This window comes from Acanthopagrus latus, chromosome 20, assembly GCF_904848185.1.
Source record: "Acanthopagrus latus isolate v.2019 chromosome 20, fAcaLat1.1, whole genome shotgun sequence".
Taxonomy (NCBI): Eukaryota; Metazoa; Chordata; class Actinopteri; order Spariformes; family Sparidae; genus Acanthopagrus; species Acanthopagrus latus.
This window is the reverse complement of record NC_051058.1, coordinates 11,533,130-11,558,254: the sequence shown is the minus strand read 5'-3', so window position 1 is coordinate 11,558,254 and position 25,125 is coordinate 11,533,130. Positions and strand designations below refer to the sequence as shown.

The 25,125-nt window shown below is 42.1% G+C and overlaps 2 protein-coding genes across 3 annotated transcripts; both read right to left on the bottom strand.

Moving 5' to 3' along the window:
- Positions 1–1,267: 1,267 nt before the first annotated feature.
- Positions 1,268–12,020, bottom strand: si:ch211-136m16.8 (muscle M-line assembly protein unc-89). Its single transcript, XM_037080617.1, has 7 exons — positions 11,471–12,020; positions 6,456–9,968; positions 6,147–6,339; positions 5,944–6,023; positions 5,770–5,864; positions 4,249–5,219; positions 1,268–3,255 (listed from the first exon to the last, which is right to left on the bottom strand). The coding sequence occupies exons 1-6, from the start codon at positions 11,522–11,524 to the stop codon at positions 5,159–5,161; spliced, it is 3,996 nt and encodes a 1,331-aa protein (XP_036936512.1). The 5' UTR covers positions 11,525–12,020; the 3' UTR covers positions 1,268–3,255; positions 4,249–5,158.
- A 1,465-nt stretch (positions 12,021–13,485) lies between these two features.
- Positions 13,486–23,247, bottom strand: si:ch211-180a12.2. 2 transcript variants are annotated; one of them, XM_037080618.1, is made up of 13 exons: positions 23,122–23,247; positions 19,530–19,856; positions 19,146–19,439; positions 18,680–18,985; positions 18,390–18,500; positions 17,500–17,661; positions 16,241–16,555; positions 16,092–16,142; positions 15,745–15,999; positions 15,318–15,659; positions 14,963–15,235; positions 13,951–14,241; positions 13,486–13,853 (listed from the first exon to the last, which is right to left on the bottom strand). In XM_037080618.1, exons 1-13 carry the CDS (start codon positions 23,177–23,179, stop codon positions 13,822–13,824), a joined length of 2,817 nt encoding a protein of 938 aa, XP_036936513.1. In that variant the 5' UTR covers positions 23,180–23,247; the 3' UTR covers positions 13,486–13,821. The 2 variants fall into 2 exon arrangements, with proteins under 2 accessions (XP_036936513.1, XP_036936514.1); XM_037080619.1 differs by having other exon boundaries at positions 16,241–16,471.
- Between the last annotated feature and the right edge of the window lie 1,878 nt (positions 23,248–25,125).

The following is a 25,125-nucleotide window of genomic DNA, read 5'->3' as shown; positions in this document are numbered from 1 at the left end:
GTCAGTGCTCATAGAAGCTGGTGCGTTGCTTCTTGCAGAAGGTGGCCTGAGACCCAGTGCAGCTCTCTGGATGCCTGATGGTATACCAGTGTGCCGTGGTTTCTGCAAGCCAGGATTGGGCTGCTTGGATCCTAACAAGAAAATAGACAAAACAAAAATTAGCTATAACATTTTTAAAACTACGTTTATTTTTACATTACCCCATAATTCACTCACTTATGCTCAAATTTCACTCCATATTATATCAATTCACATTTATCAAGAATAAAACTCCCATCTACAAAGCCCTTTCTAAAAACACAACACACACAGCCTACCTGTTGCTGTAGCACGCAGATTGTACGGGGCTGATGCTCCTGTAGTCTTAAATGCAGAAGGAAAAAGGATGTAATCAATACATGTAGTCAGTGGTTGTGTTATGTGGTCTGGTCTCGCTTATGAGACAAGTTGAATCAACAGATAAAACGCAGTCCATTTGATCCATTTCATTAAACCTGAGTTGCTGACCAGAGTTTCTGTTATCCACTAATTATCTTAAATCGATATATCTAATGTCTCTTTTCACAATAGCCGGTAGTAGTGAGTAGCATGAACTAGGGATTGCCTTGCAAGTCAGCTGGAGTCACAATATAACGTGATATTGTGAATTCACCTTGCGAGGCTTCATGCTTCATGAGAGATTTTTTTTTTTTTTTTTTTGAGAGCCTGCCATTTTCTGAACAGTTTCTAAGAGCGACTTCCCAGATGGTTTTATGTAACAAACCGTCCGGTGCGTCTGGTTAACGGAAACCCTTGTACTGGCAACATCTTGTACACTCAGTAGAAAACAAAAAGACATTCAAGTTTCAAAAGCCTACCAGGTGAGCTGCCTCAGACGAAGCTGTACTTCTCAGAGCTTCAGCTTGAGTTCTTTGTCTTGTCATGGGCAGGCCTGACGACATCGGCTCAAACCTTCCTGGAAGTAGGGAGGCTGGTTTGTACTTTAACAACTGAGAAGCAGCTTTCAAAGGAGGCCTTAGGGATTTAGCAGCGGGTTGTGTCAAGAACGTTTTACGATCACAGATGATGTTTGATGGCATGTCTGATGGCACCTGTCCATCTGGTTTGCTGGGACCATCCACGTACAGTTTTTTCTGTGCCCCGATGATTTTGCCCTCATCGCACTCAGTGTGGAAGTTTAACATTTTGCAGTTAGTCATTGGTGTTGAAGTAATCAACGAGTCTGCCCTTAAATCTAGGGTATCATCCAAATTTAACGTGTTTGCTTTGTTATCCTGCTCCATAGCCATGCTTTGATTGCCCAAAGTGTCAGAAAGACCATCCTCCACCGACAGACCTGACTGCGATTGATCTTTAGCCTCACATCGATCAGCTCCAGAAGCATCCTCCACAACTGGATGAACTTCACATGTGCTCTCAGGGGTGTTGGCATTAGGGTCTGTACTTTCTGTTGTCCCATTATGTTGTGAAAGGAGAGGAGACTTGGTATCAAAAGTGTTGTTCTGAAGGCTAAAGGTTGCAGCCCCAGCTTCAACTAAAGTACCATTTCCCCCTGATTTGTGAAGAGAATGCCTATCAAAAGTGACATTCTGCACATCACATGTACCCCTTGCCTTTACATCTGAGGTATTTGGATTAATAACAGAGGAAGTTTCTGTCGTATTCTTAGAGATTGAAGCAGATGAATCATTAGCTCCACTCTCCACTTTGGGACTGTTTACATTAGATGGGGGAAGATCCATTGTCTTATTTTGAGGTACCTGTGCACAAGTGTTTACACTGGTAGAGGCACTCAGATTGGACTGCTCAGCAACGGTAAACGTGTCATTCTCGGACCCAGGTGTTTTTGGACTTGGCTGTGACATGCTGTCATGGCTCTTAAGAGGCTCTTCATTGCTGGCCTCTATAGTTTCAGAGTTCACCACCTCTTCATCATGGAGCTCAAAGGTGCCATTCTTTGAACTGATTTTGCATTGCATATCAGAAGCAGAGACCTCCGATACAGAACACTGAACCGACATGTCACTGGAGGAGCTTAGGTCGTGGGTGACATTAGCAGGATGGGTACCAAGTGTGACCTCAGCTGTTTGAGTCTTCACCATGTTTGGTCCACTGGGCTCTGATGAAGGCTGACTGTCTTCTGAAACACTGTCTAGAGAAAAATCCTGAGTCACTTCCAAAGAAGCTTTTGGTGTGTTTTCATCCACACACTTATCAGATTGTTCACTAATCGAGCTTACAGTGTGTGTGACATTGCCATCAAGAGTACTTGACAAATCTTCACTTGGAGTAATTTCCAGTGTGACAGACTCTGCAGGAATTGGTCCACTAAGTGCTGAGGAAGGCAAGCTGTTTTCCAAACTATCCACGGGTGAAATGTCATTTGTTACCTCCAAGGAGGACACTTCCCCTCGTGGTGAAAATTCTGAATCATGCGTAACATCAAGCAGAGTAATTTCAGGGAAGAATCTGTCATCTAGCCAGCGCAGAGGAGCATCAACAAGCTCCAGTGACTTATTCTCAGGACAGGGTATTTGAGCGGTAGTGTTAGTGGGGGTATTCAACCTAGGGAGCTGGGGAAGAGTAAATGAACTCTTCACAGACCAACCTGTTACAGGTGTAGAAGGCACACTGTCAGGAAGAGCTGGGTCATTTTTAGTCATTTGCATTGTGGAATCACAGGTATCATCAAGGACAGTAATTTCTGGCAAGCACTCGTCAGCCAGCCAGCATGCAGGGGAATTACTGTCACCTAATGATCGTCCAGAATGGCTGCTAAAGACATCGGGATGTTTGCTTGAACTTCCAGTTGATTTTGCAGTATCACCAGGAGGAAAAGGTGAAGCTGTAAGATGAGGATTCTTTCCACGATTTAAAGGCTCTGGAGATGCACATCTATTGCCAATATTTAAGTATTTTACAATTGGCGTTAGAGCAGACCGGAGACCAGAGAGCTGGGACATTGCCTTGATACGACCATTGCTGCCTGTTGGACCTGGGGTTGAAAACATGCAGGTGTGAGAGAGAGGTTCATTTTCTCCACTTGGCTGTGTAGAGGAATATGCCACCACATCTGCTGCTGGGACTTTGAACTTTGAAGTTCCAGCTACAGCCGTGACTCCTGTTGGAATATTTTCACGGCATTCATCGTCCTCATGAATGTCCTCAACACATGAGGTTTGCAGTATTGTCTCATTTGCCATGCCCGACGATTTCTCTTTCAGGTGACTTCAGCTGACTCCCACCGCCTGCAGCCTGTGGATTAAACAAATGGAAAACCTGTTTCACTTGTACATTTCAACAGTGACCCCCCCACAGAGATATAATGGGGTGTAGAATGGCAAAATGAATTCAGCATGCTTCTGCACTGCTACCAAATAAGGCCTAGGACATAGGACAGGAATCCAAGGTAAACATACAGGAGATGATGAAGCCACACCATAAGTAACAACTAGCAAAACAAAGACAAGAAATGGAAAAAAAGAATCTCTCTTCTACTCTCTCTCTGCTGCTTCAATATGGTAAGCTGTATTTCTTCCAAAGGGAATGTTTTGTCAGGTTTCTGAAGGATTCCAGGGAGCTGCCCGTTTTTGAGAAATCTTGAAAACATCTGTTGAAAGCAATGAATGCTTTTGCACAGATTTAGAGAAGATGCACGTCTAATGCATCCACTGTAAAAGTGACTTGCTCCCCATTTATTTTTTTCAGTAAAATTTCACACTGTAGACGTTTGCTGGTAAAAGACAGGGGATGAGGTGGCATGAAATAACGTAGTGGCCCCTGAAGAAGGAGTTTGAGATTCACTACAAAACAAGATGTTGCAAAAAGGCCAATTAATGGAAGCTCTGAGATTGAAATGTCTTTACCAATGGATTATGTAAGTGGCATTAGAAACACAAACAAATGTATTAGAGACATTATTAATCAAACACTGTCATCTGACTAACTTTAGCCAAATGCAAGGACATCGCAACAAGCTAGCACAGACTGATGACAGGCTGTACAGGTAACATACATTCACGTCAGATTCAGAAAGAAAACCACACTGAAATGTTTTGTTCGGTCACGTTTTATATCATAAAAGTTTACAGTAGTTATGCATTGTGAGTTTTTAGTAACTTATTGATGTCATAATCGAGGCATGAGACACCAGTGACACTCCCGAAACGAGGTTAGGCTAATGTTAGCTTGGTAACGTTACTTGGTAGAAGCATAGTCTCTGGTAGAAGGTAAACAATTTTGACTTACCAATGTCAACAGGCACTTTTAGTGGAGGTTAACGTGAAAAATATGTTAAATGTCTCTTTTTTTCAGACTCTGGAATGAACTTCTAACGTCTAACGTCAAATGAATATCAACAACATCGGAGCGCCGCTCTGTTTCAAACGTCAGTTCTGATCACGCTTATTGGTTGATTCCAGCCAATCACAGCGGGAAGCTTCTTCTTCGTGTATTTTAGAGTGGGTAAATGCGTGAATGGGGCAATACTGCCATCTGCTGCCTCGAATAAGACTAGATTTAGAAACTACATTTCTGTATTTTTCTTTGATCTGCAAAGTTTAAAATACTGTGCTCTCTTTCACGCAGTGAGTATCCCTCTGATTCCACTTCCTTCGCCTTTTGATCAGTGAAGTCACACTAATACTAAGGTTCAATGTGATCTGTTTGTCCAGATTACAAACGTGTATCAAGTTTGTCTTGAAAAAGGATTTAAATTAATTGGGATTGCATAATCAGATTAAAATAGTGGGCTACCACAATAAAGCCAGGGGATTTTTTTTTTTTCATTTTTGAGAATCTCAATAGTATTCAGATTGCATGTTTTGTTATCAAATGGATTACATTACCAATTTCAAAAACTTAGTATTCAGCAACTCACTACATTTCTATGCAATCTGAACCATTATCATGTGGCCCCACAACTTGCTTCTGTCAGCATCTTTCTTCACTAATTTGTCAATTTTTGTGCAAGAAAATACTATTTCTCTTACAGATGAGCTTTATTACAAAAGTTACCAAACATCAGGATAGTAATTGCAGGAAGAACATGTCATAACTGTATTCAGTTTCTTAAATACACACATACACAACAAAAAAATACAGCCATTAGTATATTACATTCAGATATTCACACAAAGCGGTACATTTGATCTTCTTCTCAATCTTTTGTGGTTTTCTTCAGTTTGGTCTTCAGCTCAGACATGAGCGGATTTCCAAATCTGGGGAGAGACATGGCAATACCAAGAATTACAAAATGTTGCACAAGATGCCTCTTTCATGCTGAATATTTTAAAAGGAGACCTATAACCCTTTGTTTGTTCCTCTTCTTGAGTATTTTATATATCTAAAAGTTAAAAAGCTCAGAAGCTCTTCTCTCCCACAGAAAACACTGCTCCCGAAACGCCTCATCAGTAGTCCTGCCTTTAAGTCCATGACCTCACAATGTAACACATTTGCATAATTACTGCCTTGGCTAGTTTGGCATTTAAGAATTGATTTAGCAAAGCTGCTCTGTTGTTGCTAGCAGTGTTGGGTCAGGTGTGTGTGAGGTGACCAATCAGAGCAGACTGGGTGCTTTAAAGAGACAGGAGCTAAAACAGAGTGTTTCAGACGGAGGCGAGGATATAGTGTTTGCATCACTTGACAGTATGACCAATGTTTTTTGGCCAATTCAGTAAACCTATTCTTGTAGTAAAACCAAAATAAAATCATGAATCTGAAAAAGAGCATAATATGTCTCCATTAATGCTAATTACTAAAAGACTTTACCCTGGGTGTCTTGGTGGCATCCATTTTGGTTTGTGTGGTGGAGCCTCGTCTTGTTTGGGAGAGTCACTCTTCTCCTCTGGCTTTGTGTCAGGTCCCTGTTGATGTCATAACATTTCAATAAAGTACCAACCTCAACATAACATAAAAGTGGCATTCAGAAATTATTATTAGTACCTGTGAGAGTGGCTCCTGGCTATTTTCATCTCTCACCACCCTTGGAGTCTTTTTTAAAACGGGAAAACCTGCACCAAGCCCTACAAAACAAAACAAAACAAAACAAAACAAAACATAACATGAGCATTATTTACAGATTTTGAAAAAAGAACATGACTAATGGACTCAAGGTAGTTGCTTTCCATGTGTTGCAAGTGACCTACCAGGAAGTTTCACGCCAATGCCCAATCCTCCGAAAGGCACACCTGCAGGGACTTTGACAGGCAGACGAGAAGGTGTGGGATCCACTGAGGGCATGTGTAGCAGGGAGCGGGGGTCTTTGGGTGGCCTCACGCGAGGGTTTTTAACAGCAATTCTTGACCTTTGTGCAGCAAAGTCCAACACATAAGCATCCACCTGCAATGACCAAAACATCTGTATTAACACCACCGCTAAGTATTGATAATGTCCAATATCATTTATGATTTATTACATTGTTTTTGTTGTTTAATATGTTAAACATGAAACAATACCTCCATGTGATCTTCTGATGTTGGCTGCGGTGCCACCTCAGCCCTGTTAAGCTCATGTAATGAATCATCTTCTGAACATCTGGGCAGTTTGTCCACTGAGGGCAACATCAATAATGTCCTCTCGGATTCAACGCTGGTGTCGTTTTGTGATTCTGATGACACGCTTCCCTCTGAGCCGCTTCTCGATCGTCCAGAGTCAGTGTGTTCGACTTCATCTGCAGAGCCAGAAGTCTCGAGAGGCTCATCTTTGACTTTTGTTTCCTCAACTTGGACATGAGCCATCATTTCTGTCCATGACTCAATTTCTTCTGTGTCTTTCCGGTCAGTTGTCCTTGCTGGGTCCTTTATGTCAGCATCAATATCTTTCTGTGATCCATTCTCTTTGTCCGCTTTTCCTTGTGACTGATCTGATCCCTGATTCAGATATCCGGCCTCTGTCTGCATCTCAGCGGAAGATTCCACCCGTTTCAGAAACGATTCTCCATTTTCAGCTGTTTCCTGACCTAATCCCGACTCTGGTTGTTGTGTTGACAGTTCAGAGATGTCTGGCGATTCTGACATGTTAGCCAACACATCATCTATGCCTTGACATGATCCACTGCTGGTTGAACTCTGTAACTGAGTTTCACTGCTCTGTGTGCCTGATTCACAGAGAGACTGATCTGAAAATCCAGACTCTGCTGTCGATGAAGACATTTCTGCGTCACTCACCAGCTCAGATTCCTCTGGAGTGGACTCCACACGCTGCTCTTTAACCTCATCTCTCAGCACTGATAAGACTTCATGTTGCTCCTCATTTGATTGCTCTGTATCTGTGTGAATTTGTTCTCCAGGTTCAGGCCCTTCTTCTTGTTTGATGCCATCAGTGTCCTCTGACAGCGCCGTCTGTATCCATAAGTCAAGGATTTCTTCATCAATCACGTCCTGACCTCCGCTGATTGGGCTGTCTTCAGTGTAACTCCCTTTGGGTTCTGTCACAGGCTTTGACATTTCTTCTGCTGATATCACAGTCAGATCTTCTGGTATGGACTCAGTTGTCAGTGATTCTCCCGCTGCTTCAGTCTTCTTGTTGCTTATCTCAAGTGCTTCGTCTGATTGCTGATTTGGTGTCTCCAGTGACTCTGATTCTGCGAACAAAGTCTTTCCCGTTTCCATCTCATTCTCGTTGTGCACTTCATCTTGTGCAACGTCCTCTTCAACCCCGTAACACGTTTCCTCCAGATCTCTCCCTGCATCTTGCATTTGTACAGCACTCTGCTCAAGTGATCTGGGTTCAGTCTCAATTGACTGTTTCAGGAATCCAGATTCTGTAAAGTCTTCTAGGAAACTCTGTGTCCTGTGACTGTTTTGCTCCAAGTTTACTGCCTCTACCAACTCCGGAAAGAAGCTCATCTCTGCTATTTTCTGCACTACAGCATCAGTTTCTTTGACATCACATAATCCCTCGTCCATCTCAAGATCAACCAGAAGCTCTTCGGTCCCATCCTGCGGCTCTTTTGCCGTCTTGTCAGTCCCATCTGTTGAGCCAACGTTTGACTCGAATTCCTTCTCCGATTGTTTGATCCCTGTCTTCATTGAGTCAGTCGATTCTGTTCCTTCCTCTTCGTCAAATAAAGCCCCTGATTCTTCAATTACTGGTTCAATAAGTACGGTTTCTGCCTCTTGGTGCAATCCAGCGTCAGTGTGCTCCTCAACAACCAAATCAAAGCCGTTTCTTATCTCTTCTGGGCTTTCTTGTTCCTCTTCCATACGCTCTCTCGCCAGTGAATGGTCAGCTCCGGCGCTCCAGCCACTGTTTTCAAGGCTCTCCGGCTCTTTGCCCTCCACCTCTTCTGGTAATTGCAAAGTCTGGACTTCCTCACAATCTCCTGCTTCCAGGAACCATTGTGTTGCATTTTCATCTGGCCCTGGCTCATTGTTGTGTTCAGGAACTCCCTCTCGTGCTTCCTCGCATGTGGGAGAATTTAGCTCCTGTGACACAACAAGCCGGCCTTCACATGTCCCTGGAGGAATATTTTTAAACTCTCCACTAATGTCCTGTCCAGTCTCGCCTTCGGGGTTTACCGTAACCGAGGTGGCTGCATACACAACTTCTAGGCTACCATCTTTGTTGATGGAGTGCCTCTCCGCCTCTGCTTGATCTTTATCAAAAAATGTCTCACCTACGGGAATGTCCGTATCAGCATTTCCATTGCTCACCTCGCCTTGGCTTTCTAGTTCGACAGCATGTGTCTCTCTTGTTTTGGTTTGCACTTCTGTTTCCCTGGCCACGTCCTCTTGCTCTCCATATGTGAATTCAGCTGTGATCGGCTCTGTTTTGGCATTCTGTGCAAGTTCTTCCCTGCATGTAACATGTCTGGCTGAAATGTCCTCCTCTTGACAGACTTCCGTAGCTGTTTTCAAGCTGACGACATCTTTTGCCTCGTCGCTTGCAACCTCGTTCACATCTTCTTCCTCAATTGCAGCATCCGTCTCATCCAGCGCTCTCTCATCCTCTTTCTCATTTGCGTCCTCAACTTCATCACTTTCGCTGCTATGAGTGCTCACATGTTGCTGTTGTCCAACAAGAATTAGCTCATCCTCAGACACGCCGCCTCGTTTGTTGTCGGTCTGTTGTGATGCATCATGCACTGAAGTAAAGCATGGGTCTCCCTCCAGATCTCCTTTGTCGCCTGAAAGCCCTCCAGCTTGTTCTGCCAATTGATCGGACTTGTCTTCATTTTCAGAAGCCAGCAGCAGCACACTATCACTGTCCTCTGCTTCTTCGCGCGTCATCGCTATGTGTGCCTGGTCTCTCAGCACCCTCGCCTCTACTATGTCCTCCACTTCTAGACTCGAAGCTGTGATTGTGGACAAATCCACCTCAGCATCTTCTGCCTTCAAATCTTGCTGATCTTCTTGGTTTATTTCATCTTCTTCATCCTTTGCTTGAAACTTGGTCAAGGTTTCATCCAGTTTTTGATGATCATCCAGTGTCATTGCCCTCTCCTCCTCGGCTACAGCTTTTCCTCTGTTTTCTTCCACATCTTCGTTCGCTGCATCATCTGTAAGTCTTAGTGACCTGGTGTTCACGTGCTCTTCGCACTCCTGCATCTCATCTCGTCCGCCAGCTTTAGAATTCCAATCTCCATTCTCTAGACGTCCATCTTCTTTTGCCTCTTCAGCGATGAGCTCACCTGCATCATCACTTCCCGTTTGGAGGGACTGTTCCTCTCTTGTGCCCTCACCGCTCAGCTGGGTTTTGCACGGCATGATTTCTTCATCGCAGACCAAGTTGTTTTCTGTTTTGCAAAGTTCCCAGGCAACAACGGCCCGAGATGAGCTAAGCACGGAGACTGTTGCAAGAGGCTCTTCCTCATCGACTTCCCTTCCTCCGGCGTCACCCTCCGCCTGGCCACAGTTTGCATCCTCGCTGTCAACTTTGGATTCATGGCAGGAGTTCGGGTCATTTACGATGAGCAGGTTAGCAGGCTCCTGTCTGAAGAATCTGCTGACAGCTCCGGTTATATAAGCCTGAGAACAAGATGGAAAGAGAAAGGAAGGGAGACACTGACTTATGTTATCGATTAATCAACATCTGTTCTATGCATGCTCTTATTTCTTATACATCTTTCCCCGTTAAGCAAAAATCTGCCCTATTATACTTAAACTATGTTGCCAAAAGTAAATGGACATCTCTGTTTATATACACCCCTTAAATTTGGTCTGAGGCCGTTTTGTATTTTTTGGGATACGTCCCTCAGTTCCAGTTAAAGTTATCTTGTTACATCATACAAGCTTGGTGACACAATAGACTACTTCCATCTTTGCAGCAACAGTTTGGGGAAGGCCCTTTCCTGTTTCACATCAACAATGCTCCTATACAATACAGCGTCCCCAAATGCTTCTCTGAGTTTGGTGTGGAAGACCTTGACAGGCCTGCACAGAGCCCGATCTCAAACCCAGCCTCTGTGGTGAACAGATGTTTATCGAATGATTTCTTATGCACATCGAAAAAGGGCTAAAGTACCTTCAGCTGTACAGACAACTCTGACATCCTATAGAGTTAGTATGGAGAGCATGTTAACGTGTTTGGTTTCATGTTTCAGAAGACCTGAAAAAACTTTTTTTATTTAGTGAAGAAACATGAGAAGTGAAACAAGGCAAGAAACATGACAGGATTAGTATGTCAAGGGAAAACAAACATTGAGTATACACAATGTGTTTTTTGTCATTTTGCTGATAAACCCAAGTTAAAGCCCCTTATTGGTCTCCATGAATTCCTAATCATTTGCTAAGAAGATTCCTAGACATGTTAAATTGCTTAAACACCACATAATCCGTTCCAAATAAAGGCTATAGATAAGGCTATAAATTCCTAGTAGTCAGTAAATGAAATTTATGTTTGACAAGCTTTCAAGGAAATTCTTCTGGAAAGAACAGCAACAAGCAATGAAACTAAACCAGTGTGAGCTGTCTCTATTTTACATAAAATGAGAGAGCTCCAGGATACTTTCATGAAGTTATTGGAAAATGATTGATTTAAATGTTTATTTCGAACATTTTTTTTCCATAAACAAAACAACAAGTAGTACAAATGAAAACAGGTAAATCTAATAACATGAAGCAGCAGAAGTTTGAGAAGCAGTGGGAAGAAGTGTATAGTGAAGAATTTATTTAATCCCACCCCCTCTCCATTAATATTTAGCTGATAATTCAGCATAATTCCTTATTTTATGCACATATGCATAAATAGGTTGATAATTGAAATGACATTTTTGTGCAATTTTCTGCAAAATGTAAATGTGTGTGTGTGTGAAAGCAAGCAACATAAACACGCGAAAACAGACAAGGGGGAGGGAGGGGGAGAGAGAGAGAGAGAGAGAGAGAGAGAGAGAGAGAGAGAGAGAGAGAGAGAGAGAGAGAGAGAGAGAGAGAGACCTTTCACATGCACACTTAACCGCCTCGAACATCACAAATTAAAGCAGATATCTTATTAAAAGTTTGGGTTTAGATGATGGAGAGGAGGGACTCACCCAAACTGTCCAGAAGCTCCTCTCCACCCTGGCAGTGGTGCTGTCATTGTCCATCTTCACACTTCCTCCTCTCTGGCCCTCTGACCAGCTGACTCAGTTTCCTCTGATGACAGATCAAACCGGCCGCCGGTTTAATTTTCCTAATCGAGGTAAATGAGAAGCTCGACAAAAAAGCCTTTCCTCCAAACTGCGATCCGATTTTCTCCCCCGCAGATAGTCACAGTTCAGTTCCTGACACTGACATATGTCCGGTGTGTCATCATGAGGAAGAAGAAGAAGAAGAAGAAGAAGAAGAAGAAGCAGGGTGATTAACACAGCTGGCTCGCCGGAGCATCAAACCAACGTGTTGCACAGCCTGCTGATGTGAGCAGAGCGTCTGATAAGTCCGGCCACAAGTGTGTGCGTGTGTGTGTGGCTTTCTGAGGTGATGTGTGACGCTGGTGTTTATAATATACTTAACCATCACACACTCATCAGTAACAAGGTGGAAAAATACTGCGGGTGCTTCTTGGAAACGCGTTTTCATGACCGCTGCCACCACTTTATACTGAGTCTTCATGGGTCAGTTGCGTTCAAGACCCCTTGAACAAGTGCAGACTGAGCAACACAAGCTGTATTGTTTGCCTGTATTCCCCAGACACAACACTTTAATCCTTGGGATGTCAAGAGTTTGACATTTCTGAAGGTAAAGATAATTGAAAGGACCTGTCTGTCAGAGGAGGCATTATTTGAGTTGAGAATGAGTCTCAAACCCCCCAAATCAACTTTTCTTTCAGTAGTATGAGGGAGCTGAGGGAGATATGATAAATACCTCAAGTGATTTCATTTGAGTCAGCATTAGTGTTGGTTGAGGAATTTAGAAAATAAATAAATAAATAAATAAATAAATAAATAAATAAATAAATGGTGAAAAACATAGATCCCTGTAGCCAGCTGCTCATTAGGAGGTTAGCAGCTCAAGGCTACATTAGCCACTCCTAGCATAACACACCTGAAACTGTACAGTCAAATCAAGTGAAGTTGCTTTGTGGGTAATGTAGGCTCCAGGTAACAATATGAGGAAGAATGTGTTGTCGTTGCTTTAGCTAAAGTCCAGTTTATTCTGCAGTTAGCGATCCCCTCCCTCTTCTCTACTTCACCATATAATTGGCAGGCAGAGCAGCTAATAGGATGATCTTGCTCATGGTGCGTTCATGAGCAGACAGGAATGCCTCTTTGTGGAGTTCTGTCCTGATTGGACACAATTTTAGTTGGCCTGTATACATTTTGCCAAAATAAGCAATGATTCTGCACCACAACTGCTCATTGTTGGGACTCTTAAGCAAAAGTTAGATAAACTCAGTGTAAAGTTTGCAGCTGAGGAACTCTGTCTCAGTGCATATTTATAATTGTTTCTATTTTAATTGATTTCATGTTTATTTGTCCCATCATGCCACAACACAAATAGAATCCAAATTTTTGATATTGATATTGATATTTAATTTGGCCTGTAATTATTTTCCATATCTTGTACAAGTTTATACAGTACAAAAAGCATATGTTTTTAGTGGTAATGTAGCCTGCAATTTAAACAGCTACAAAACATATAGAGTGTGTGACACTAAGATAAATAGTATAAAGTGTGTAATATGTAGGGATTTTGCCAGAATTTTGTAGAACACAGAATATGCATACCTTTTTTCATATGCAATGGATATAAACTCTGTGTTATAAAGTATATTTCCAGTTGCTGACATTTCACAGCCATGATACTGTCTGTATAATCTGAGAGGAGGAAGTGCGAAACTAAACAGCTTCATTACTCAGTTCAACCACGCAGCACCTCCCCTGCTCAGCACAGCGAAGTGACACTGCTGTGGTCAGAGTGCAAAGGAAAAAAAAAAACAGAAGTATATTTTGAAATGAGAACTTATTTCAGTGGTTGATCAACAGCAGATACCAGAACACTGAACAGAAGAGAACTGCGGTCATTTTGCCTGTTGACTGACTCACCAACAAAACAAATGAAATGCCTGTCCAAAGAAATTGATTTAGATTTTATTTCTGCAATACAGATTTAGAGACAAAATCCACAGAACTGGATAATTATTGTAGAATTCTTTGTACAAAAATATGAACATTTTCCAAAAATCATGCCATTGGGTAAAAAAGTAATGGATGACAGATTAAGAATACAAAGTAATAAATAAAGACTAAAAAGGTTGGAAGCAAAACCACAATGTTGATCACATCAAACATAGTCGGATATCTAAAAACATTGCTAGTACTTTATATTTACTATAGTGATATATATTAGATATATTATACTAGATATATGAAATAACGAGGAACTCTTGCACACATCAGGACTTTCATGCAGAAGATGAAATTTCCTCATTGGGCTCTGAAAGGGAGGACACAAGAGGAGAAACAAAACATGAACAAACTTCCTGTTCAGAGCGACTTTTTTGGCTTTTTTGGCTATTAGATGTCATGCTTACCTGTCCAGGTTCGATACACAGGAAGCTTAAGTGCAGGGTGTGTGATCTCCACGCAGACTCTAAAACGCGCCCTCTCGTTTTCCCTGGGACTCCTGTTCAAGTTGACCGTGTTGATGTGCAGCGCACCTGAGTTTCCCTCTCTCTCTTCTTTGTCGCTGTCACGGTCACTGTCCTCGTCCAGTTCCGACTTTGTTTCCTCGTCCCTGTCAATGTTGTTATTCTCTCCATCGGCTTTCTCATCGATGTATTCGATTCCCTCAGCGTCAGGATCTGTGACGGCAGCTTTTGTTCCTGTGGAGTGCCAACAGTAAAAAAACTGAGAACAGAAACAATACTCATACAGTGATGTATACATGAATACAGTCTAAAACCAGAGTTCTCACACAGTCATAATTGAGGTTTGCATAACTAAAAAAACTGAATATTAAATGACCTTCAGAGTAATGGTTATTATCAGTAAAGCTGAGGTCAGAATATTCTGACTTATAGTACCTAATATAGTTCTATACAGTGCATGCCAGCTCCTACATTTCCCATAATGCAACAGGAACAACATTTTTCATTAGCCGCTCCAGACGAAGTAAATGGTGTTACAGGAAAGGTTTCCTTATATTTTAACAGCAGTTCAGTGGCTAAGATGCGTACAGTTTCTATTTGAATGCATTAAAGGTGCAATATGTGTGAATTTTAATTATATAGGAGATATTTACTGATGCAGGCTAACTACCTAGCCTGGCATATCACTGTCTAAAGCTCCTGGGCTAGCATAAACACCAATCCTCCCCTGCTGATCAGAGCCAGCAGTCCATACTGCTAGGTGCCAATTCTTACATGTCACACCTTTAAATTATTGTTTTTATCATTAAATAAGATTTTTTAAGACTAAGACTATTAAAATAAACATACACTGTCATGTTTAGGCTCAGTGCCAAAAGTCGTCTGAAGTCTCTGCCTTTCTTCCAAACAAGACATACTGTACTTATATATAGATATATATCTCAAAAACAAGTACTTATTGCGTGTCCATTCTTCCGTCTCTCTGGCTGTTTGCTCGTCTGACTTGGCAGGTTTGTCGACCTCTCCAGGGCACACACACTTTTCAGCTCCCTCTGTCCGTCGTCTCCTATCTCCTCTGTCTCGTTGGATACCAGCGGCGAGAGAGTGGGTCCTCCCGCTGCCCAGAGCAATTTGACCTTTGGGTGACCTCCCTTGAACAGCAGCGAGAACACACCGACCCCTTCGCTGCTCCAACAGACTGAGATGGATGGAGGAATGGAGGGAGCAACTGAGGGGAAACACACAGAAAATGGTGAATGAATGAAAGGAAAATCCTCCGTATCACAGTCATTTTTGTGAGTGATCCATACCGATGTCAACATTTCTCCAGCGTCTCTCAATAGGCTCAAGGAGGGAACAGTGCTCCACTCTGCAAATAATCCCTCCTCTCTCCTTTTTCTCCTGGTTTGTTAGCCTCCTCTTCAGACTGGCTGTGGCCCTGTAGAGTCTGGGCTGAGTCTGTATGGGGCCCCACAGCTCTCCTCCCTCTATCACCTCCTCCTCTCTGTCATCTTGCTCTCCCTCTCTGAGCCTCAGCCAGGTGACGGATATGTTCGGGGGGTGGAAATCCGTGATTTCACATCCCAGGGTCAAAGCCTGGTCCGAGGGAGAGGTGGAGTGGATTTCGGACACATTCGGCCTCTTGATGAAACCTATTTGAGATGAGGTGGACACTTGAGCACTCATTTATTAATATATATCGTATATATATCGTTTAATGTTACCTGTTTTTCTTACCTCTGGTCTCACGGGTGACCGGCTGCCTCAGGGCGATGTGGTGCACACTGACCCACACTTTAGTACCTCCCTTTTCCAGTTCACTCCTGGGCAGTTTACACTGGCTGTAGGCTGAGAAGAAGCCTTCAGAGTTGGGTCGAGGGGAGGATGAGGCCTGGGAGGCCACAGGGCTCAGCTCGCCCCCCTCGCAGAACCAGCGGAAGGTAATGACATCCGGATGGAAATGCGTTGCCTTCACTGTCATGCTAATGACCTCTGGAAGACAGGAATCACAGGGATGTAGCCTCACAACCAGGGATGTCTAACATGTAATAATCTACGACAGGAGGTAAAACAGTTTGCCTTACCAGAGTCATTTTGTGTCTCTGCCAGCTGAATTTCTGATACTTCTGGAGCAGCTAGAGGACAAATTTGACCAAAAAAATGACATTCCATGAATTGTGATAATCGCAGAAAGGTAGATGCAAAAATAAGTAGGAAAGACATCTTTGCTTACACAGGATTGTGAACTTCTCCGACACCCTCTCCACCACAATCTTATCTTTGCCTGCGTAGGACACCTGGCACTTAAACACCGCCCCCTTGTGGATTGCAATCTGGGGGATGAAGGTGAGTGAGGACACCAGCTGCTGAATGCCACTGCCAGTTGAGTGCAGTGGCCCGTGGGTGTGCAGCTTGTAGTAGCCCAGCTCGTCTCTGGAGGGCAGCAGGTGACCCTTCTCCGACACTGGGGAGGTGAGAGTTAGACCGTAGGGCAGATGGATGGTGGTTAGGGGGTTATAGAGGCAGTTAAAGTTAGCTTTGGAGGTTCCTATGTGTGTGAGGTTGTAAATTGTTAGCAGAATTAAGTGTAAAAGAGAAGACATGGTATGTTTTAGGAATACAAATACAATAGATTTCATGTGCCATCATTGACTTGGTGTTATATTAAGACATTCAAATGCATTTGATTTTCTAGATCTGCTATTTATCAACCATTATAATATGTTTTAATGCCACTGGTTTCCTGGCAGCCATGAAATGTAACTCAACTGTAAATGTTCTGTAACTGCATGTAAGTGACTAAATGTAACTGAATGCATTTACTCAAGTGATGTACCCAAGTACAATTTTGAGGTAATTGTACTATATTCAGATATATGAATCCTCCACTCCACTGCATTTTGGAGGCAAATATTGTGTTTATGTTTTTACTCTACTACGAATACAGTATTTGTTAGTTTAGTAGCTAGTTACTTTGCAGATTGCATGATGGATCAGAGCCAAAGGTGTGATTTTTATTTTATTTATTCTATCTGATAAAAAGTACACAGACTCCGATAATCAGAAAATTGCTGAATATGGATCTGATAATTGGTTGAACCATTGCATACACTATGTACAAACATGTAAATTAATGTATCATTTGCTTTCACTTCTGTTACTATAGAACATTTATTACCATAAAATTACTTTTGAAACTGAAGTACTAGATATTTAAAGACTTTTATGAAAGTACTATTCAAATGGGCTTCTTTCACTTTTACCAAAGTAATATTTTAACACATTATCTTTCATATCAAGTTCGACTTGTTGGTCTCATCTCAGCCAGACACATCTGGTAACATTTAAAACTGTGCAAACGCCACAAGAATTTGAAATGATGTTCCGTGATTTAGTGCAATGTCTGGCAGCACACCTTGTGATTAGCAGACCTGGTCAGTTGGGTAAATGTTTGCTCACCAGTAAGCACTGACTACTCCACAGCTGGCCTACCTGTGAGTGAAGTGTCTGTGATAGGGGTGTCATTGAGGAACCACGTCGTCTGGACGCGGTCCACCATCCTGCCCTCGATGCTGCATGTCACCCTGCCCTTTTGACCGACAATCACTCGCGGAGGCAGGATGATCCCAGACACATTCAGAGACTTCTTTTTCTCTGAGTGAGTGGACACAGAATGGAGATAGAGGCGTCAACGAGAGAAAGAGGCGGCGCAGGCGGCTGTTGTGCAATAACTGCAGAGATTGCTATTGACATTGTTTTGAAAGCATGCATTCCTCGCAACCTGCCAGACCGAGAGCTACTGCAAACCACTGTGTGATTACAGCTTAGGTAATGTTACTCTGTGGAAAGGAAAGTTACACTGGTTTAAACATAAACAGGAAGATTGAATCTGCAACAACCTTTTTGGAGAAAATCTATGTGTATGTATTGAATATTTGTGGATCTTCTGCCAAACTGGGTCAGGACACCACATGGGATTAATCTGAAGGGTCTCAGGAATATTAAGAGTATAAGAAAAAAAAAAAGTTTATGTTTAATCACTAATGTTTCTATTTGAAAATATTGATTACTGTTTCCTCCAAAGAGCCAAACAAAACCGTCTTAAAAGGGAAAGTTGAACTCCATGGTCACAAATGGACATTTAAAAGATAAGTGCACCCAAAGATGAGTCCACAGAACAATTTTGGAGCTTTGCAGCAGAACAGCATTCACCTGAACAACTGAAGTAGACGGGGGCTCAAGAAATGTTTAGTGGACTGTATGAAACTTCACCTGACTTTCAGTAGGCACGGGCGTGAGTGGATAAAGATAAAATGTATTTTTTGATTGACTTGTCCTTTGAGCACTGAAGGGGTCAAATGCAGGCCAGTTTTCTGACTCACCATCCCTCCTCCTCCAAGAAAAGCCAAAGCAGAGCAGAAAGACCAGCACCAGAGAAATGCACATCAGAGCTACCGAGGCTTTGGCTGATTTGGTCAACACTGGAGGCTCATCTGAGAGGACACAGAGCGACACACTGTAAACGACAGCACGGCCATTGAGAACAACAGTTGTAGCTCAGCAACTTGTAGGTACTACACGGCTCACTGTTTTTTTTTTAAATTTTTTATTGCTTGTGAACTGTACTGCGTCTGCTTGAATGCAGAACGTCCTGTCATATGTTCAGTTTCACCTCGCGGATCCAGTGTCTCCAGGTACGCAGAGCCACTGACTGGATGCACGACCCCGGGTTGGTTCACAGCACACTCCACCTTCCCACCTTGGTCCCTCTGCTCGGTGCTCAGAGTGTAATAGCGTCTGGTTCTGTAGGTCCCATCCGGGTTCTGCTCAGTGGCAGGGGGTTCGGGTAGGGCTGTGCCGTTTTGGAGCCAGGACACAGACACTTCCTCCGGGTAGAAACTCTCCACGTCACAGTAAAGAGTCAGAGGAATGTTTTGGGAGTGGGATGGCAGGACGGAAAGTCGAACAGAAGGGCGATCTGTGGAGAAAGAGTAAATAATCCTTTGGCTTTACCACATGGCTTACTCAGATTAACACAGCTATTTGACTGACAGAAGGAGCACGTTCAGTTCTACATGAAAGCAAAATATGACGAGTCATTGTCGCCTTTGATTGTGAAGTGCCTTTGTACCACTCACAGGTGATATTAAGGTGGAAATCCAGCTCATGAACACTTCTGTTGTGTGACACTCTGCAGCCAAAGGTCACATTCTGGTCCTCACGAGAAGGGTAAAAGGTCAGGTTGCCCACGGCCACGTAGTACCCATCTGGACTCTGTTCACCTTCAGTTTGGTAAGGTGGTTGAATTTCTTTCCCATCTCTGGTCCAGGAGAAAAAGACTGGAGGTGGGTAGAAACCGTCTGCATGGCATTTAAGATGGCTTTCTGTTTCCAGCACCACCCACTGCTGAGGGATTGAGAGGGTGGGGGAAGCTAAAAAGGGGAGAAGGAGAGGAAAGTGAGTGTTTTAATCATGTGTAATTAAAGCTCAAATAGAATCTCAACAACTGAACAAAGACATACCGAGGATGCTAAACGTAACGCTACTGGAGCGCAGCAGTGTGAAGTTGTAGCTGACTGTGCATTCGTACACCCCCTGCAGGTCGAGACTGGCTCTGAGGAGGGTCAGTGAAAAGTCCCCATTGACGAAATCTTTGGTGTCCCAGCTGAAGCCCTCCTTTATCTGCTCGGCTGCTTTAGTGAATGAGGCGACGTTGGAGCCATTAGTTATCCAGCTGACTGTGAAGAGAGACTTCTCTATTTTGTCCCCCTTCATAGAAGAAGGGAATGTTACATTGCAGGGGAGGGTTGCGTTCGTATTCGGGCTGGCCTGTATTTCACTTGGAGACACTGTAAGCAGAGAAAAAAAGTAAAGATGGAGAGAAAATTAAAAAGCCCTCTCTGCACAGCACTCATTGATGCTCCTTAGTGCAACAGATGAGAGCCTGTGAGGTTACAGACATGATTCTAGTAGTTCTCCATTTGTCTTTTGTAGTCTTCCTCTCACAAGTCAAAAATGTAATCAACATTCAAATCCACAGTCTTGGCCTATTTGGTCTGGTGTGGCCAGTAGCTAATGGTGGATAATGTTAGCAAATGTTAGCAAGCTTAGATTTAGCTGTGTAATTGACATTACTGAGTCTTTCTTTCTTTTTTTTTTTACTTGAATGAAGCCAGTGTAGCATAAATTGTGTGACATTGTGTTCTTTCTTTTTTTTTTTAATCAAGAATTTCAATCCATGAAGTATTGGTGTGTTAGCAAAGTGCAATTTTGCTTACTAACCAACATTACTGAGTTATTTAGTAGTTTGTTAACTTGAATGAAGCTAGTGTAGGCTAATGCTAGCCTACATCCTGTGACACTGTGTTATTCTTTATTTCTTCACTGTCTTACAAATCAAAATGTAAAATTCATGAGCTGTAAAACCCACCAATGTTTAGTGAAACACACTTAACAAGCCAGTTTCTTTTGTCTGGTGTGACCAGCAGCTAATGGCAGCTTATGTCAGCTAATGTTGGGAAATCGCTGTTTGAATTTGCCCTTTAAATCGGTTTTGACACGTCAGACAGTGAGCATGGGTTGGGTTCTTATTTGGAGAGCAGACAAGCAAGCCTAGATTTGCTGTACAACTGACTTTTATGCACTGATTAAACAGTTCACAGATAGGACAGAACACAACACAGGTGTTTTATCACAAAAGTAAATCAACTTTGTAGGCTAAGTCAATCGCTGCCTTAACAAGAATACAGGTACAAACTATAGTACAACAAATATATGTCACAGCCGGGGCATAATGGTACTTAAACTGTTTTTTTCTCCAACTGGCACATGTCAAAAACATTAATGAGTATTGATAAGGAATCTTGTGTTGGGGTTTGAGTTTCATCAAATCTTCCACTTCACATTCTTCTCTTTCACCCCTAATCTTAAATCAATAATCTCAGTCTTCCTCCTTGAATCAGGGTAAACATGAAGCCTTTCAGTCAGGTCTGACCAGCCAATCAGTTTAATTAGTAACTAGTACAATAAATACTTTCAGGCACGGAGCCAGTAAGAGCTTGTTCACTTTCTGTAGTGTGAAGTGTTTATGTTGCACCTCTTGATAAGTGTGATAGATAGGCCGGTGAGGGTGCTTTGACAGGAAGGAAAGAACAAGAGTAGTGAAAAGACATGACTCATGCTCTACTTTGGTGGGTCATGTGTCTATTTTTAACTACAAAAGTAAATATGATGCTGATCAACTGATGAAGCAGCACTGATTAGCCGGATATATTTTGATCAAATCAAACTATTTAACACTCATTTGATTGTCCGACACCTTTTCAGTGGTTGTCACCGTGGTTATTATCATTCTCAAACCCCTCAGATGTGATAACATTAAGATGTAGGTGACAGAGAAGTGTATCACCTGGTTTATAAACAGTGATGACTGCAGGAAGAGCACCTCTAAACAACATCAGTCTCAGAACACATGTGAATATAAGTAGACTTAAGGGTATATGTATTATAATATTGTACAATGGTCACATGTCATATCAGAGTACACATATTAACCTATTACTAGCTGCTCATAAGCATAAATATTAGTAGCATATTGACTTTTTATTAGTCATTATAAAGCACTTATCAATACCTTATTCTGCACAACCATATTCTACAACTACAGGTCCATGACACAAGAGTTTTCATCAATAAACTACCAATTATTGCTTATTGATAGCAAGCAAGTAAGTTGTTAGGAATCTAATATGGTTTGCTCATTATGGGCCTTACAGGGTGGTGGTGGTACCAGAGATGTTATAAGATGTAATACAGGGAATTTGGTCATTCTCCTGTAATAACAATTCATAACTAGAATGGCACTCAGTGGAACGTATACCACCGCCAAGGCCCAACAGTTCATTTTTGTACTCACTCATACAAACCACCCACCAAAATACGATTTTTTTAAAATCAAAATCCATACATTGTGTAAAAACACCCTATACCGTAACGATAAAGAATGTGAGAAAAAAATTCCTGGATCATCTCTTCATCCAGATCCACAGCCAAAGTTACTGGGGCCTATTTTCATTCAAGTTTTGTTGAAATCTGTTGAGTAGTTTTTGTGTAAGCCTGCTGACCAACCAATCGAACAAACAAACAAACATACATGGGTGAAAGCATTGCCTCCTTGGCAGGGGTAAGTATAGTCTATCCTTATGACACACTACACTGAAAAGATAATATTGTTGGTAAGATATTGGTTGATTTTAAATTGTCATTACCAACTTGTCAAATACTGATGCTTTTGGATGAGGACTTCACAGTCCCATACATCTGTATTTGGCGCGTTGCCAATGGCTATACTTAATAATGTAGCCCTAAAATAAAGTTTAACTGCCCCATTTTCCAGAATGTCAATCTAGAAATTTTGTATGCTAACCAGATTAGAATGTGTAGTTTATACATGACAAATGAGAGCACTCCATTACTTTAATGCCAGAAACCTGGAAGTCCAACACTTGGATAAAACAGTTTTATTTACTTTTTTGAACATCACTAACAATGGCCCAGTACAACAATGCACTGGTCTTAATTTACCATAAATCAACCCAAAATAATGGTCAGGAGCTTGTGACACTGACATGCCTAAATATGACCAACATACACCACTTATACTCTTATGAACCACTATTAGATCTACACAAACCAAGATATACACCAGACCTAGTCAACTGGCTAATTACCTCACTCATTAGCTGTGTCTGTTGCTAAGCACAAAAATACTTGTATTTCATTCAGATGTTTTAACCCAGGCTGTTCAAACAGGGTGCATTTATATGAGAGTCAAACTGAAAACCAATTCTAAGATTACAAAGGTGCAATGTTTCCACACATCTAAATGACAAGCCTTACGGGTCAGACAGAGGGAATGTCTTCACTGCTTTCTGTTGAATAGATCTGATTTACACTGTGACACATCCCTGTTACAAGCCTCCAAATTCCAGTCTGGCAAGAGCTATCTCTGAATCAATACTTCCAATTTCAACTGGTCTGCTCGAACGTGTGCAAACGTGGTCTTTGGGGAAGAAACAAACATTAGCCTCTATGTGTAAATGTCACAATACTCACCATGCTTTATGAGAGTCAGGAGGTAGACGCAGATGAGGACTTTACACTGCACAGCCATGCTTGTCTTGAGACCAACTTCTTATCACCAGGCCCAATGCCGATCTTATATAGAGCAGTGAAGTGACGGTGGGCGGGTTCGTCCAGCCGGATGGGAAATAAGAAATATTGTCCCTGGGCCTCGGAGGAGTGAAAGGAGGCCCTTGATATGTGTACGTCCTTGTAAATAAGTGAGCCCTGGAGGTCTGATCGAGCGAGAAGGAGAAGGAGGGAGATGTGGGCAAACTTAAAATTCAGACGGGCCTCTGGCCAAGGTTTTGGGGCTACTTTACATTGGTGCAGTGTTGCTGTGAACAAACGGCAAGGGTGATCACACTGAGCTTATGTGGGCAAACACTCAGGCGAGACTACAAATCTTTTTCTATCTGGGGAAAAGTTAGTGTTGTGTTGAATTTGGAGAAAAAAAGGAGGTAAAAACAGGACAACGGTTCTTTTTTCCCCTCTCTGCACGGGCCGCCTATCTTTTCTTGCAAGCTCCTGCTATGATTGCTCCCTCTGATTGAAGTTAATCTTTAGCCAGAACAAGCGCTTGATGTCTCAAGGAAAAGGTGTTGTCCGTTTCTTCTCCCTCTGAATATTCATTAACCTGATTAGCTGTTTACATGGTTTGACTTTGCCCTTTAATTGGTCTTAACACACATCAGCCAGTGAGCATGGGTTGGTTTCTTATTTGAGGAGCGGACAAGCTATCTGTGTCACCGAGCTGAAGTGTTGTCTTGGAGCAGTTTTCCTTTTTCTTCATTTACTTTGCTTTAGGCAGAAAACAAAAGCCAGTCTTAAAATGACTGAAAGGGTGATTAAGGAGTTCCATTTTCTTTGTTTGTGCTTGGTACGTTGTGTTCACGGCGCTCTCTGATTTCAGCGTCTTGTTTTCTCTTCTTTCTTCTTGTGGCACTCTCGTTCCTTTCATCGGGTTGAAAGACTGAGAGCACTTCAGGAGGGTTGGAGAAAAGGAGAAACGCAAGGGTTTGATTGATGACACACCAGCTGATGGAAGGAGTGAAATAACTCAGCAATGGTGGAAATGTTTTTCACGAGTGTGACACTCTAAATGTATGTATTTAAGTTTTTTTTTTGCATTTGGCAATATCTGCATAGTAACACTGCAACATTTTGTGCATAGCTGGAATAAATATGATTTGAATACTGTGAGATTAGATAAGCATGTTCTGTATATTTTGTAATGTACACATTGTCAAGGTGAACTAAGCTGCATTGTTACACACATTGCATCCGTAAGATGAAGTTGAATCCACTGTAGGCCTTTTGTATGATGGCATTTATTTACATGTAATAGTACACAGTGCATATTGCTGCATTTGGTGGCCTAAATGAGTGTGATAATATGCCACTAGTAAGAAAACAAAACAGAACAAAACAAAAAACAAACAAGTGATCTGATTTCCAAAATAAAATGTGCTTAAAGCAACATTATGTAAAATCAAGCATTTTCTTTCGGTGTTTTGGCGCCCCCCACAGTTTCTGAGTCAAATGCAGCGTAGCTGCTAACTACGAACACAACTCACTACGTCACCATTCACCCTACCATGAGACACTTCCCATCAAAATACTTTTGCAGATGTTATTTAAAGGTTAAAAATTCATGTTGATTTAATCTCAACCAACAGGTGTGTTAAAATGTTCAGCATTTTGGATTCAAGCACTGTTTGTTAACCAAACAGAACAGGTTCTATTGCTGGTTAGACTTCCACACCCTCCTTCTGTCACGATTCAGTTGACACGAAAAACCAACAGGGTGGAGCAACAGGCACAATCAAAAGATTTCATTGCTCTAACATAAATGTATTATTTGCTACGACCTTTTAACACAACATCTGTTTAGCGATTTTGTCTCTCACAAAGAAATTTGACAACTATTAGTTTTTAAGCTTACAGTGATTAAGACGAAATCCCTCCTGACAACTTCATGGAGACAGCAAGAGTTTA

Excerpts from the sequence above, each read along its gene's own strand:
- si:ch211-180a12.2 (XM_037080618.1), bottom strand. The coding sequence starts at position 23,179 with ATGGCTGTGCAGTGTAAAGTCCTCATCTGCGTCTACCTCCTGACTCTC. Across the intron at positions 19,440-19,529 it reads CGTTACGTTTAGCATCCTCG|CTTCCCCCACCCTCTCAATC; the intron begins GTATGTCTTTGT and ends TCCCCTTTTTAG. Across the intron at positions 17,662-18,389 it reads TTCTTGGAGGAGGAGGGATG|AGAAAAAGAAGTCTCTGAAT; the intron begins GTGAGTCAGAAA and ends CCACTCACTCAG.
- si:ch211-136m16.8 (XM_037080617.1), bottom strand. The coding sequence starts at position 11,524 with ATGGACAATGACAGCACCACTGCCAGGGTGGAGAGGAGCTTCTGGACA. Across the intron at positions 9,969-11,470 it reads GGAGCTTCTGGACAGTTTGG|GCTTATATAACCGGAGCTGT; the intron begins GTGAGTCCCTCC and ends TCTTGTTCTCAG. Across the intron at positions 6,024-6,146 it reads CATTGGCGTGAAACTTCCTG|GGCTTGGTGCAGGTTTTCCC; the intron begins GTAGGTCACTTG and ends TTTGTTTTGTAG.